This window comes from Pezoporus wallicus, unplaced genomic scaffold, assembly GCF_028554395.1.
Source record: "Pezoporus wallicus isolate ANWC-B61680 ecotype Strahan unplaced genomic scaffold, APGP_CSIRO_Pwel_v1 contig_13352, whole genome shotgun sequence".
In the NCBI taxonomy this organism is placed as follows: domain Eukaryota; kingdom Metazoa; phylum Chordata; class Aves; order Psittaciformes; family Psittacidae; genus Pezoporus; species Pezoporus wallicus.
This window is the reverse complement of record NW_026635047.1, coordinates 1-15,004: the sequence shown is the minus strand read 5'-3', so window position 1 is coordinate 15,004 and position 15,004 is coordinate 1. Positions and strand designations below refer to the sequence as shown.

At 50.8% G+C, this 15,004-nt stretch overlaps 1 protein-coding gene across 1 annotated transcript; it reads right to left on the bottom strand.

The window, feature by feature from the left end:
• Nucleotides 1-602: 602 nt before the first annotated feature.
• LOC130594447 (E3 ubiquitin-protein ligase TRIM9-like) lies at nucleotides 603-9,959 on the bottom strand. The gene is made up of 4 exons (XM_057400341.1): nucleotides 9,867-9,959; nucleotides 9,325-9,447; nucleotides 1,700-1,810; nucleotides 603-1,118 (listed from the first exon to the last, which is right to left on the bottom strand). Exons 1-4 carry the CDS (start codon nucleotides 9,882-9,884, stop codon nucleotides 627-629), a joined length of 744 nt encoding a protein of 247 aa, XP_057256324.1. The 5' UTR covers nucleotides 9,885-9,959; the 3' UTR covers nucleotides 603-626.
• Between the last annotated feature and the right edge of the window lie 5,045 nt (nucleotides 9,960-15,004).

Sequence of the window (15,004 nt, the reverse complement as noted above, 5' to 3'; positions counted from 1 at the left end):
GCAGCCACAGCTTTCTCTACAGCCCAGCAGCCAGGAGGGCTCTCAGCAGCCATGCCCAATGCACCATTCTCACTGCAGTAAATACCAGTGAGGCTATTATTTGCCGGTGCTCATTATTGTTACAGAGGAAGCATGTGGTCAGTGCCTTCCTGTGCCTGAGCACTGTGAAATGCTGGTGTGAGCAATGGCTCCACAGTCAGGAAATCCATTCATGGTGGTGATGAAGAGCCATGCCAGACCCGCAGTAGGTGCCCTCTCCTCCAGGCAGCTCATTTGCACCAGCAGAAGGTACAGGTTCATGTTCAATGCGCCCCTGAGCTTCCCTGTGTCACAGCCCATTTGCATTTCCTGTCAGTTTCCCAGGGCTTGACAAGTTGCAAATTGCTCACAGGTTGCAGCAGCGCTCTGCTTCCTGCAAAGCGATGCAAACGCAGCAGCTCCGCAGTGTGGGAGAGTGAGCAGAGGGAATGCGGAGGAAGGAGGAAATTAAAACTGAAATGAAGGTCTAAAACAACAGTGAGGAGATGGGAGGGAGGGAAAGAGCCCAAGCTAAGTGGTGTAGCTCTTTGTGCCTTTGCGTCAGGAGGGACACCATGGCTTGCTCACTGGCCCACAACAGATACTGCTCAGCATTGAGCAAGCGAACGTGTGTGAGCAGAGGTTTCAGAAGTGCCTTGTGCTACTCCTGAGACCCTGGTCCCAGCCTGCAGAATGCTTCCTATTGCATTGTCACACAAAATCAACCTCCTGGCACCTTGGTCTAGCACACAGCTGCCCAGGGATCCGAAACAAGGAGGCAGATGGCCCACGGGTGCAGAATACACAGTACAGGAATAACTCTGGGTCTGGGGCTTGCTGGGAGATGAGAAACGATCCTTTCCTGCCTGTTCTCTGTGATGAGTTGCATAGAAGCACTCAGCATGAGCAGAGAGAGGCTTTTGAAAGGCACTGGAAATGTTCTTACCTTTCATCTGGACAAAGTCGAGCTGATGGATGGACTGCAGCAGAGGGGCATTGTCAAGGTTCAGGTCAAAGTCCGTGGTCATCCGGGGTGTGAGTGTTCCCTTTCCCCACTGGTCCTCAGTTAAGTGCACTCTCCTGATGAGAGCGTCGGAGATCTGGTGGCAAGGAGCAGCCTCAGCTACCAAGGGCTACACTGTATGATGTGCGTTGTCCCTACCCTGCTTTCCTCCTTCCCTGTGCCTCCCAGGCTGCCACGTCTGCCCCTGACTGCCAAGGCTGGGACATCACACATGTTTTCTAGCATCACCCTTCACTGCAGGCTCAGATTGGCAGAGGGACCCCAGGAACTTTGGGGACTACTTTAAAGCCAGGGTCTAGTACCAAAGGGACCGGCCCAGGAATGAACAGTGTGATACACTTCTCAAGTGCTGTATGTGCATTTTTTGCTGGAGAGCCATGAGACAGCATGCTGTGATCACTGCTCCAGAGATACACCAGCATCTACTGCAATCCTCTTTCTCTGGTCAGAGTAAGAATGTCCCTGGCCTGGTTCTGCTTCTGTCCTGCTGCACACCTGGAGGTAATGAGAGGTTGGCCCTTGATTTTACAGCTGGAAAAGCTGGGGACATCACCCTTGGTGTAACTCCCCAACTCTGCTGTGTTACCCCATAGCCCTGAGCTGTGCAATGCCTTTCCCGCTCCCCTTGCATTCCAGATGTGAGAGCTCCACACCAACCTGCAGGAAGCCACTGGGGTCGTTCTCCTTGATGACCTCCAGGCAATACTCCATCAGGCCCGTGGTCTGGCGCAGCTTGACCGTGCAGTGAGAAATTTGGTCTCGCACCACCTGCAATGGTACGAGGAGAGCAGCATTGCTGGGAGCTGTGGGGTTTTGGGATATGGGGAGAAAATGGGCTTTGGTGCTCCGTGAGCACAAGGACAGGGTCAGGGCAATGCAAAAGGAGACAGAAGATTCATGGGAACAGAAAAAGTCCAAACTGGCCAAGGCTCAGACACCAAATTCCAGACCTTTGAAAATCTGGTGAAAAACAGCAAGCCTTATTTAGCTCAAAATTATTAACCCATGTGATTATTCAAAGCAGTAGGGCAGTTCCATGCTCTGTCTTTAATTAAGACAGCTTCCAAATGGCAGCTTATGAACTCAATGCAAAGCAAATGTCTACCTCCATAGATATACAGCTGCTGCTGCAGCCTCTGTGGGCTGCCCTATCCATCCTCAGCACAGAGCCAGGATGTAGGGTTGGCTCCGAGTATTCTGGTATTTCCAAGAGGAACAAACGCACCACCTCCCTCAGCTCTGACTAATGTATTTGAGAGAGCCAGCACTCATCTCCCATCAGCTGAGATGGAACATGCTGCAGGATTGCCTCATTTTCTCCACTGGCTGCAGCGGAATCCTGGGGATGAGCTCAGAGGGAGAAATGTGCCAGTGAGAGGAGATAAATCCACTCACTTTGTGGCAGAGCTCCCTGCAGCATGCTGAGCTCTGCCTGGAGCTGCCCAGGCTGTATGCTAAAGCACATCTTCTTGCAGCCAGCAATAATTCCCCCAGGGGGATGTGTTTCAGCATCCCAAAAGCAGAATCCAAGCAAGTGTGTGGTTTGGCCTGAGCCTGCAGGCTCTGCTGACCTTCCCTGAAACACAGCGGGCAGGAAGGGATCAGGCTCCGATGCCACGAGGGTATATTTGAAGGTTGGGTGGTCCCTCACGCTGAATCCCCACAGAAGGAGACAGTGCAGGTCTGCACCCAGTGTCAGTGAGACTTCTATCACAGGAGATTGGCAGAGCAGCTCAGGAAGAGAGATTTTATGCTTTAGAGGAACGTGCTCATGACAGATTATTTGTTTTTCCCTTGTAAGAGCTTTAAAGCTGGGTAAAATTCCCTGCTAGGACTGAATAAAGCTATGCAGCTCCCGAGACCGCAGCTATTCAGGATGATACAGACAGTGAAGATGAGCATCTGCAGCTGCAGTGTGATGGGAAAAGCTGCAAGAAGCAGCGATTAACATTTCAGTGAACCCCAGTGCCTGTGTGCCCACCATTCCATAGGCACAGCAAAATGAATGCCCTGGGCTCTTCCTGTGAGCATCCCTACCCGTGTGAGGGATGGGGAGGTGAAACGAAGCATATGTCAGCCTCCTGTGGTGAATAAACCTGGGCTTCAGGAGGGGCAATGGCTCCTGCAGAGCAATCAATCACATCCTGTGTTGTTTAATTATTATTTAATCACCTCTACTTAATCATCTAACAGGAAGAAAACAATTACCAGTCTTGCAACTTGGGACAAGATATCTGCTTCTGTGAAATGCCAGGAAGCATTCTCCTAGACGGCTCCTGGTTTTTAGGGAGCATCCACTCCCTGCTGCTTTGAGCAATCCCAACCTGATGTTTCCAGCCTGGTGCACAGGGGGGCTGGAGCAAGCCCAGGCGATGGGACCGGGCTGTGTGCAGGGTGGACAAGGCAGCAGAGGGAGCTCCCATATTGCTCCTCTGGACTAAGATGTGTGTACAGAGGGTTGAAGAGATGCTGGATTGCCCTGAGACAGGGCTAGTGAGCAGCACAACAGGCACACACTGGTTTTGGCCTCAAACACTGTCATTAGAGAGGAGAGTTCATTCAATAATCTATAATGCCAGTTTCTGACACTTGAGTGCACTGGGATGGCTCTGCTGGGATGCAGTGGAGGCAACAGCTAGTCCTGGAGATCTGGATTCCCACACTGACCTTTTCTGAAAGCGTGAGCAAGCCCCAAGAGCTCCTTTCTCAGCAGGAATGGTCAGTCCTTTGGAATAGGATCCAGAAGGTGCAAAGCCTTGCAGCAATCCGCAGCCCCTGCCATGCAATGCAAAGCAGTCCTTTGCATTAGTTTAGTCTCTTCTGCTCAAGAGAGAGGGTGATGTGGGGGGGGGGAGCAGTTCTGCTCTTGCAAGGGTTGTGTGGATGTTGGGTCTCCCAGCTGCAAACCATGTTGTGACACTGAGTGTGAGATGAGCCCAGAGTGTGGGCTCCAGCCTTGCTCTGAGAGCATATCCTGACTGCACTGGCTGAGCCAGAGCAAAATTTTGCATTCCCTGCCTGCTGGGCTGCAGATGGGCAAGTGGGGATCCCATCCTGAACACCCAGAAAAGCAGCCTCCTTCTTTCATGAAAGATCCCTCTCTAAGGAAATGCACATGCCACCAGGAAGACAGCGAAGATGGGACTGATAAACAATCTTCTTATCTGCTTTGCAGTTTAAATCTCTGATTTGCCCAGGATAATGAATTTGTGAGCCTCCCCCTGCCTTAGTAGATGCTTTCGAAGCATCACCAGCAGAACTGCCATCTGCTCCCTCCAGCCAGATGCGAGCCTCCAAGAAACAGCATTTGCTCAGTGAAGCAGCGTGTCCCAAGACAGCTCTGGACATGTGGCTGGCTCCCTAGCACCTGCTTGGCCAAGAGATGAGGCGAGAGGACCTGCCACCACTGCTCTGGTGTTAGCTGAGACATGCGGGGCTTCCTGGCACTGCCTGGGAGCATGGAGCTGGGGCATGAAGATGCCAGCCCTTGCTTTGCCCCTCTACCCTGCCCACTCCTCCTCAGCAGGGTGAAGAGAGGCCAGCGCCAAGGAGGCTCCAAGCTCATTAATTACCAGGCTTCCTGGCAGGTTATCCCTGCTAATACAGGTCTGGTCAGGAGTGGAAGCGCTTGCTGCAGGCTGCCACTGAGGCTATGTAAATCTTCATGCATGTGGGTGCAAACAAGAAATTCCATTCAAACGTAACATTTGTAAAGGTGGTCGAAGGCCAGAACACAGAGGCTGTGGAGTCTCCAGCCTTGAATACATTTAAAGCCCAACCAGAGGCAGCCCAGAGAAGCCTGCTCTGGGTGCTCAGAAACTGCACCCAAAGCAGTGGATGCAGCTCTGCCGCCGCCTACACCTTTAGTCCCAGCAATCCTGCCCTTCTGTAACTGTGATCCCCTTTGGGGACCAAGCACCTATTCACCTGAAGAAGTAGAGCATGAAAGAGCAGTTTAATTGCAGCATCTATGCAGCAGGCAAGCCAGCAAGGGAAATGGTGATGTTCCCCTCATCACCAACAAACTGTTTTCAAGGCATGAAGAGTGATCTCTGGTTGGGACCTAGTGGGGCTTCATGGCTCTACAGCTTTTGCACTCTATACAAGAGAAATGGGATGCAGACAGGAACGTTGATTAGGGAAAGGAAAGGTTTCAAGAATAAGACATAGACATCTCCCACACCTTTGAAGGCATGGTCTAAGCCCAGTGAGGCCAGTGAAGCCAAAAAGTCTTCCATATCGCCTTAAGTATCCTGTGGTTCTCCTCGTGCATCTGGGATTTCCACTCTTTGGGGTACCTCAGCTCTCTGTTACCCCAGTAATGAAGAGTATTTCGATGAAGGAAGCTGAAAATGAAATCTGGAAGTTCCTAAAACCCGTGACTCATGCAAAAAATAAGGCTGTGTTGGGCAGATAACCAAGAAACCACACTGCCATGAATCCTGTATGGAGGTAAACAGATTACAAACCTCTCTTGAAACTATGTTAGTAACACATCACACTGAATGGTGGCATCTTCTGGGAAAGGGCTAATGGCTCAGGTGGGAAAGGGATCTGGGCAGCTCCATACATTTTGTTTGTGGTAGTTTCTATCAAATGCTTTTTCCCTTCAGCTGCCAAAGGAGGCAACAGCCAGAACCTGACTGCTAATTACAGCCTATAAAAAAGACTTCTGCTGTGCACTCACAGAAGTTCACTACTACCTTAAAATAGGACATTTATTTCAAGAGCTTTTATTCCCTGTAAGTTGACATTAACTATAATTTACATTTTAATATAGCTCCTAGAAGGCAGTAACATCTGCACGCATCTCTACTTACATGTCTTCCTCCCCTTCCTCCTCTTTTTAGTACTTGGCTGATAACCGATTTTCAAGACACTCAACCTCACTTGAACCTCAGCTCCTCAGTGCCCAGGATGAGTCCTGCTGGGAATGTCATATGAAGGACATGGAGCCTCCTTGGGCACACCATGGATGGGGTTTGGTCACCTGCATGGCTGTGGGGATGGACAGCAGTGTTACAGAGCATTGGTGCTGTGCTTTGCCACAGCGCTGCAAACCCAGATGGAAAAATCCCTGGGAAAGATCCCGACAGTTTGATTGTGCTGAATCCCACAACCACGCATCCTCTGAGCAGAGCACTTCCAGGTGGATGTTTCCATGGTGACTTGCCTCTTGCTACTGGGAGAGGAAAAGCAGAGCTGCTGCATTAACAACCCTGTGCAATGCTGGTGGTGACACGTCCTGAAGGCTTGCACAGCTTGTTCTGATCAGAGGCTTCTGCAGGCACCAACAAGTATGGGAAAGTGCAATATGAAGACCTGATCCCCAGTGCAGAGCCACTGGGGAAGATGGCACATAGATGCTGTGGGGGACAGACTTCAACAGAACAAGGAGAAAGCTTGAGGGACATCAGGAAATCAGGGACATCCCTGCAGCGAAATCACAGCTCTGCTGAGCAACACAGTGCCCAGTTCCCAGTGCTGATGTCCTTCCCAAGGTGGTCAGATACCATGGCAGGGGAAAAATAGTGCAGAGTGTGGAGGGATTTGTAAGATAAAGCAGCGGTGCAGTATCTGCATCTTTGGGAAATAATGTATGTTGTAATGAGTTTATCAGACCTGTGTGTCCTGTCTGGTGTTTCCATATAGAAATGGTGCAGTGCAGGAAACTAGGCCTGTACTTCTGTCCTGTCTCTCATCCTTTCACACCAGTCCTGATCACCAGAGACCTAATTCAAGATGGACACCAAGTTCCCCTGGGCTTCCTGGAAAATCCTGACTGTAGTCCCTAAAGAAAGGTCATGGACCAGCATTTCATCTCTGGAGATCCAGCACTACGGACAGGAGCCCTTGGTGAGCATTTCCCATATAATTAACTCCTCTGGGAAGTGTGACAACCACTGTTTGCCTGCAAGGGCTCTGTGGCCAAAGCACCATGGTGAAATCACGAAGCAAAGACATCCTATGACTTGAAGGTCAGAAGAAGACCAGAACAGCACACCAGCACTGCCAGGAGCTTAAAGGAGGTGCATGCAGTGCTCAGTCCACATGTGCTGTGGAGGAGATATTTCTCCCTGGGACAATGCTGCGGAGAAGCCTCTGTGTCCCCTGCACAAACCAGCCTGTGCTGTAGGACATCGTCCCTTGGGGAAGACCATACCGATCCTCTGAAAACCAGGTCAGCAATGAGGAGCGGGACAGACTAGGAGGTCTGTCCTGGAGGTGGAGCAGGCACCTGGCCCCACTGCTCCTCCAGATACTGGAGGACATGGCAGTGCTAAGTGGGCACACATGCCAGGCTTGTGGCGGCCTGGTGTGGTCGCAAGACCCTGTGCATGCCCACTGAGGACGGTAGGGATGTAACCACAGGACTGAGGCTGTCCTGCACCCCTGTCCTGTCTGCAGCTTGTGAAAGCAGGCAAGACCTTCACTGTCCCTGTCCCCAAACCAGAGGGTATGGAGATGATGCTGAAGCAAGCCTGACAATGCTGAAGTCACAGGAGGCAAATCTCAGCGTGCAGGACTAGCTGGCACTCGAGTGGGTCACAGCTGCAAGACTGTCCCTGTATTAAGTGTAAAAGCAAGCACTGCTGCATTTATTACTTACCCCTCCCAACCCAGTAAGAATTAAAAGGGAAAACCAAATCATTTCAGGCTAAAAATCTTCCCAACACTCTACAGGCTGCAGAGCAGAGGGGAGCAGACTCTGGGTTTTAAACACCTGCTGTGATGCTATGTATAACTGGATGCAGGCTTGTGTACCACATCTGCTGGAGCATGCAGGGCCACAGAGCCCTACCTACCCATGCAGCTCCCTTCACATGGCACATGGGGAGCTGTCAAGGGCTGGGTCCTTCAGGGAGGGTGGATTGGGGCCTCATTTTAAGAGAGTCCAGTGTGAAACCTAGGGGCTGTTTCTTTTTTTAAGGGTCAGACCTACTAATGGGAAAGGCCAGCTGATAACAACAGTGGATGGGGTTGGGATGTACATTTAAGTGTGCTGGTAAGAGCAAGCAATGGGATGCAGGTCCCTTCCCCTGGCCAAAAAGTGAAAGGCCTCCATGGGTTGTGCTGAGCAGGGAAATTCTTTGTGCTGCTTGGCTTTGTGAGAGTTTAATTAACTGTACCCTGAAGGGGAAGAGGGAAAAAGAGCCCACCAGGCAGTGAGGGCCTTCTCTGCACCTAGAAGACAGGCTGGTGGCACAGCATGCCTATTTGGGGTTGTGCTTTATTGAGCATTAATGCTGGGCTTGGTCCCACAAAGTTGCTATTGTCCATCTCCTGATGGAAACACTCACAAGCCCTTGTATTGCGGTGCCCATCATCTGCGGGCAGGCTGGAGACTGATGGCCTCCTCCCTCATTTTAGGCAGGTCCAGGAACCCCTCCAGAGGGATGGTGGCCAAAAGCAAGGCCAAGGGGATGCAAGTGGAGCCAGAGAGAAGACACAGATGTTTCTAGGCAGAACAGTGAAATGTCATTGGAAATGCCCATCCTAAAGCACAAAGTGATGTCAGTGTGAAATGCCTCAGCTGGCCATATCAGTGACGGCCAGGGTGCAACTACCTTGTCCCACAGACACTGGGCACTGCTACTACACCCACTCTACCACTCCCAGGTGAGATCTGGCCCTTTGCTTCCATTCTCATCCCTAGATGATCTGAAAAGAAGCAGTGTCATGACTGCAGGAATGACACAAGTCAGGAGCCTGTTCTCACACCGAGCTGACCTCAGTGCTCACGTTGAGAGCTGCATCTCAGCTCCCCCAGCGCCAACAATTCACTTCTCAGTGCAAACACCACCCTGAGGCCATGAGGTGCTCACCATATACAGAAAACAGAACAATTCCTGCTCCTCCCTGATGATGGAAGTGCCATCCCATGCCATCAAGTGACACATAAATTCAGCTGAAGCCAACTGAAGTTACAGGCACTCAGCATCTATGCTAGTAGCTCAGAAGCTACACAGGACATGAACAAGGTCATTTTCCAGCCTGTAGATGCTGTACACATGACTGCTGACATAAGGAGTAGTAATTGGCCCAGTAGTAGAGTAATTGAGTGAGAACCATGACCTGAAGGAAGTCTGTCATGCTGCAAGCAGGCTGGGCATCTGCAGCAAAATGAAGTTCAGCTAATGTGGAAAGCAAGAAGAGAGGCTTTCCATAGACCTCCCCTCTCCTCCTGTGGTGCTTCACGCCAACAAACAGCACCAGTCCTCATCCCCACCTGGTGCCAACCTTGCAGAAAGCACCATTCAAGCTGGTGGGTAAGGGCTCACCTTCAACTTGTGCTCGTGCTCCTTGTTGACCCGGGACAGCAACTGAGCTTTCCTTCTGTTGAGGGCATCAATGAGGGCGTCACACTGGGCCACCAGGCAGGCCTCGAACTCCACACTGTTCTCCTGTGGGTCAGAGCAGAGCATTACAACCCTGGACACATCTCCAGTTCAGCTGGGAAACCTGATTTTTTACTATGATACCACATGGGCTATTTCTACATGTGCTGCTGCACCACTGCAACTCACCCTTGCCTCACAGCAAATGTGGTGGGAGCAGGTGGGGAACAGGTTTGGTCTGTCCTGCCACATCCTTGGATCTACCCATGGCAGAGACAGGGGTCTCTGCTGCTCCCTCCATGACACAGGCATCTTTGGGAGGAGCATTTTTTGGGAAGGTGCAGGGGAGTAATATGAAAAGTCAGGGGTGAGCCCCTTTGGGACAGCACCCACCAAACAAAGGTAGGGAGATGGAACAGGACTGCAGAGAGCAACTCATCCTGGTGGGAAGGGGCTGACTGTTTCCCAGCCAGAAGATACAGTACCTGGATTTGCTGCACCATGTTGCGGAGTTGGACCAGGAACTCTTTTGCTTCCTTGGCTCTGTCTGACAATCCATTCAGGGCTTGGGAAAGCTGGCTCTGCAGGGAGAAGAAAGAGCAAGGTTACTGCCATGTTCTGGACTCATCCTCATGTTGGAGGACCTGGTAGGTGTATGATTTGGGCTGGGGATAGACTAAAGTTCAGCACTGCCTTCCTGGAGTGTGCAGCCTTCAGCAACCCACCAAGGTATTCTTCTGCCCTTGCTGCCCTGCATGTAAGGAGAGGAAAAGGAGGGTTAGTCATCATCACGGATGCCCTGGGTTTGGGAAGAAGATAATCAGTATCCACATCCTCCACGGGCTTCCCTGAGGGATCAGGGACAATCCACATCCATCCAGGGTCTCCAAGTGAGCCAGTCACTACCTACCTGTGCTCTCCAGGTAGCCAGTCACTACCTACTATCTGTGCTCTCCAGGGAGCCAGACACCAAAAACCCTGTAGGATCTGACCCATGTTTGCTGCAGGTGATCAGCAGAAGGGCTCAGGTCAGGCTACCCTGAATCAGACCAAAAATGTCCCTGAAAGGTAAAGCTGGTTCCTCCATTGCCATGCAAAATATTGCTCCCTCCTCCTCTGGTGCTAGGGATGGGAGCAAACACTCACAGCCTGCTCTGGCCTGTGCTGGGCTGAGCAGGAATCTTCCCCATTTGCTGTGATTTCAGTAAGAGTTGATCACCCATGACAATTTACCTCTCGGAGGGATTTTGCCTCTTTTGTGGGCTCAAACTGCCTGCAAACACCACACAGGTTTTGAGGTGTGATCCTTCTTTGTGGCAGACACAGAAGGGAGCCCAAATCTCCAAAAACCTAATGTGTCATCTCTCTGTGATCAGGATGTCGGCATCAGGCTGGCACCTGCCTTGTGTCATGCTCCCCTGAATGCCAGCATGGAGAAAGGGAGAAGGTGAGATGGGAGAGGGGAGTAAAGGGAATGATGGTGCAGAAGGGATGCAAGGTCACCAGTGCGTGGTGCCTGCTGAGATGGTGCTGGGCTGAAATTGAGAAAAAGAGGCACTGCTATCAGAGAGATGAGGCAGCAAACGAATGGCAACCATTTAATGGCCCAGAAAATGACCTTACTGCTGCCTCCCCAGGAGATGTTAATATAACCCTAGTGATTTCTGAAATTCCTTTGTAATTTATAGTGCCCAAGCCATTAGGATGCGGAGCTAATCAGCAAATGCATCTCTAATAAAAATGGGATTACTAAATCAGCTCAGTAGGTCTCCCTGTCTTTCTTCCTTTCCCTCCCTAAGCCAAAACTGGAGGAGAGCTGAGGCCAGAGCCCAAACTGCTCCCCCAGTGGCAGCATCACGCACCCCAGGGACCACTCAGCCCTGCCTCTCATCCTCTCCACTGCGCCCATGTGAAAGCCTCCATCGCCCTGCCCCATGCTTGCCCTCTGCAGCCACGCATGGCTCCAGCCCTCCCAGATTTAGGAAGACGTGTTAAACCCAGCAAGGTGGTTTGCTGAGAACTGCAGGGCCCTGGCCTTCGGCAACACAGGCAATTGAGAGAAAATCAGCAGGAGTTTGTTATGTTTACAAGCTCCTCATTAAAACTGCAGCATGCTGAGGTTTTTTCCTTTAATAAAAGTCTTTGGAAGGCTTTTTCTTTTCCTATCAATATACATCCCAGAAAGGGGATCTTTGTATCAAAATAACTCTTTGAGTCTTTCCTAATGGGAAAGCATTTAAAATGTGCTCTTGAAATTTAGTAAGAGCTCTGTGATGCCAGTGCACACTGTCCACAGGTAGCTCCTTCACCCTGAACACTCCCAACCTCGCAGCACGTCTTCCATGGCACAACAAGCTTTGAGCCTGTCCACAAAATGAAAAAGATGGTCCATCACCTTCTGAGCATCTCTCCCTGTGGTCTTACAGTGCATCCCACTCCTCAGCTCAGCCCTTCCCTCTGCTCAAGGTGTTCTCAATGCCACCAGTGCCTGCAGGTGGGGGCCATGAACTACTCAGAAAACTGTATTTTCTCCATAATTGTAAGGTTGGTGAGGTGTGCAGTGGACACCCTGCCCCGTGCCTTGTCCCCAGCATGGAGAATGGGATGCCCGGCTCACAGTGATGTGCTAGCATTGTCTGAGCAAACCTGGTGTTCCCATACATAAGGTTCTCACTGGACATAGGAGCTCTAAGGTTTGTTTTTTCATCAGCATGAGCTTTGTGCTCATCTCCAGGAAGGGTCCCCACCATGACAAGACTCTCCCGGAGTTCAGACATGTTCCTGGACACATCCCCTTTGAAACAAACATCTGCCCAGCTCTCCTGCTGCATCCCTGCTGCTTATGGCAAGAGTCACCCCGCTGGGGACTCTGAGCTGCAAGCCATCACAGTCAGCCCATTAAACAAGGTTAATTAATGCTATACGACAGTGGAGCGCGCATGGGAATGTGTGCAGGGACTCACGGGCATGCCTGAATATATTCATTAAGGGCAGTGCTGCAGGCGCAGTGACAATGTGATTCATAACCATATGCCACAGAAAAACAAAGCCCTTCTGGTTTCTGTTATTATGTTAATAAGTCAGAGGCTGCAGAGAGAAATTAAATGACTGATTGGGTTTGTAAATTCTACAGGTACCTCCAATGACCCTTGGAGCAAACCCAAGCTTTAATACAGTCTGTCACCTCGGAGGATTTAATCACCAGACACAGAAGGCAGAATCACAGGTTCTGCGGGATCTATATGGAAGGAGTAGGAGACGGACACTCAGGAGGAGTCCTCCATCTGGGAGCAGGGGGTCAGAAGGACCTCAAACCTTGTCTTCCGCAGGTGCTCCACCAGCTGTCAGGAAGCAAGATGCTGTTAATGTTTCTGACACACAGTGGAGGGATTTCCTCTCCCTGTGAAAAGCTGGAACGTTGCGCTTTGCATCTCCATGTGGGAACAAAATCACTGGTGCTTCTTGGGGCCGGGACCCCAGCTCTGGGGACCACTGTCCCCTCACAGCACAGGGGACGGTGGATGGAGACCTGTTGTCCTCCAGTGTGCAGCGGGCCAGCCAGCCCACATGTGCTGGACTGGAGCAGAGTCCCACACCAAGCTATCACAGGCAGAGGAATTAATGAGTGTGAAATGAAGAAAAATCTCATTTAGTGGCTCTTAAAATCAAGTGAATTTGTTCTTTGCGGAAAGCTGGCTTCTTTTTCAATGCTCTTGTTTCAAGGCAGTATGAAGAGACCTCTGTAACTCACATTAACATTAATGGGAGCTAAGCATTTAAATCTGTCCCCGGAGCACTTAGAAGAGAATCCATCCCTTCTTTGTGCTCACTAATAGCTCTGTAACCCTCCTTCCCAGGCAGGCTGACAAAGGAATTTCTGTCACTCTTTGATTCTCCCTTGTCCCAGGGCACGGATGAGCACAGTTGGGCAGAAGGCTGGTGGCTCAGAAGGGCTGAGCGGGCTCCAAGAAACAGAGAAAAGCACCATTTTAAATGCTGCATCATTTCTCAGACAGAGCTGATCTGGTTCTCCCGCTGTGTAACACAGCTGCCAGCAATGGAGCTCCTCCAGGTTTACCTTGAGGTGAGGAGGGAGATGGGGTTGTTATTTTAGGAGACACTGGGTCCTGCTTGGCATTGGAGTCATGAAGCCAGCTCTGTGTGACAGCTCCACCTGGCATACCAAGAAAAGCCTGAAGTTAGCTAGTGCTGGCCACCAACAAGAGCAAGGAGCAGTTGCTCCCATTTCAAACCTCCACTTGCTTTCAGGCTCTGACACTGGACAAGATGGACTAGTCAGGAGAGACACCATTCTCCTGCTCTGCTCAGCAGAGAGGAGGGCTCCTCTGCAAGCCAAAACCCAGTTGCCAGCCCAGGTCACCTGGCCAGCTGGAAGCCCTGCTCTGAGCTCTGTCCCCAGCCAGCAAGGGCTGCACCCACATGGAATCCTAGAATGGTTTGGGCTGGAAAGGCCTTAAAGCTCATCCAGTTCCAACCCCCCTGCCACAGGCAGGGGCAGCTTCCACTAGACCAGGTTGCTCCAAGCTCCATCCAACCTGGCCTTGAACACTGCCAGGGATGGGGCAGCCACAGCTTCTCTGGACAACCTGTGCCAGTGCCTCAGCAACCTCACAGGGAATATATAATATCTAATAATATAATATCTAATCTAAATCTGCCCTCTGTCAGTTTAAAGCCATTCCCCCTTGTCCTCTTCCTGTATTCCCTTGTAAAAAGTCCCTCCAGCTCTCTTGTAGGACCCTTAAGGCACTGGAGGGCAAGTTTGTGTGTAATAGGGAAAGGTCACAAATTCAAATGAGATCAAGAAAGGACATTTCTGTTCAACCCCAGTGTAGCACCTTCTGTATAGTGGTAGTCTTCCAGCCTCCAGCAGTTCACAGGAACCTCATGAGATTGGCATGGCTTTTAGGTAGCCTTTGTAAGCCTCCTTGAGTTTCTTTTCCACATTACTGTCCTGTCTCATTATGGACTAACATAAGCTTTTATTACAAGACCAGAGAATGGCCACGAGGATAAGGGGGCTAAACCACCTCCCATATGAAGACAGGCTGAGAAAATCGGGGCTGTTCAGTCTGGAGAAGAGAAGGCAGCATGGAGACCTCATAGCAGCCTTCCAGTATCTGAAAGGGTCCTAGAAGGATGCTGGAGAGGGACTCTTCATTAGGGACTGTAGTGATAGGACAAGAGGTAATGGGTTCAAAATTTGGCAGAGGAGAGCTAGTTAGATATAAAGAAGTTCTTCCCTGTGAGGGTGGTGAGGCACTTGCAGAGGTTGCCCAGAGAACCTGTGGCTGCCCCATCCCTGGCAGTGTTCAAAGCCAGGTTGGATGGGGCTTTGAGCAACCTGGTCTAGTGGAAGCTGTCCCTGGCAGAGGGGTTGGAAATGGATGCCCGTGAGGTCCTTTCCAACCCAAACCATTCCGTGATTCTATGATCATCCACAAAGTCCTGTAACAAGGAGTTCACAGCTTAAACGTGTGCCCTGTGAGAGCTACTTTCTCTGGGTGGTGCAAACTCTGCCTGCTTCAAAGGCCACTTGCCCCTAAGATTTCAGATGTCTGCACCTCCTCATCAGTCACAGATATGCTAGGTGCTGCCTGTT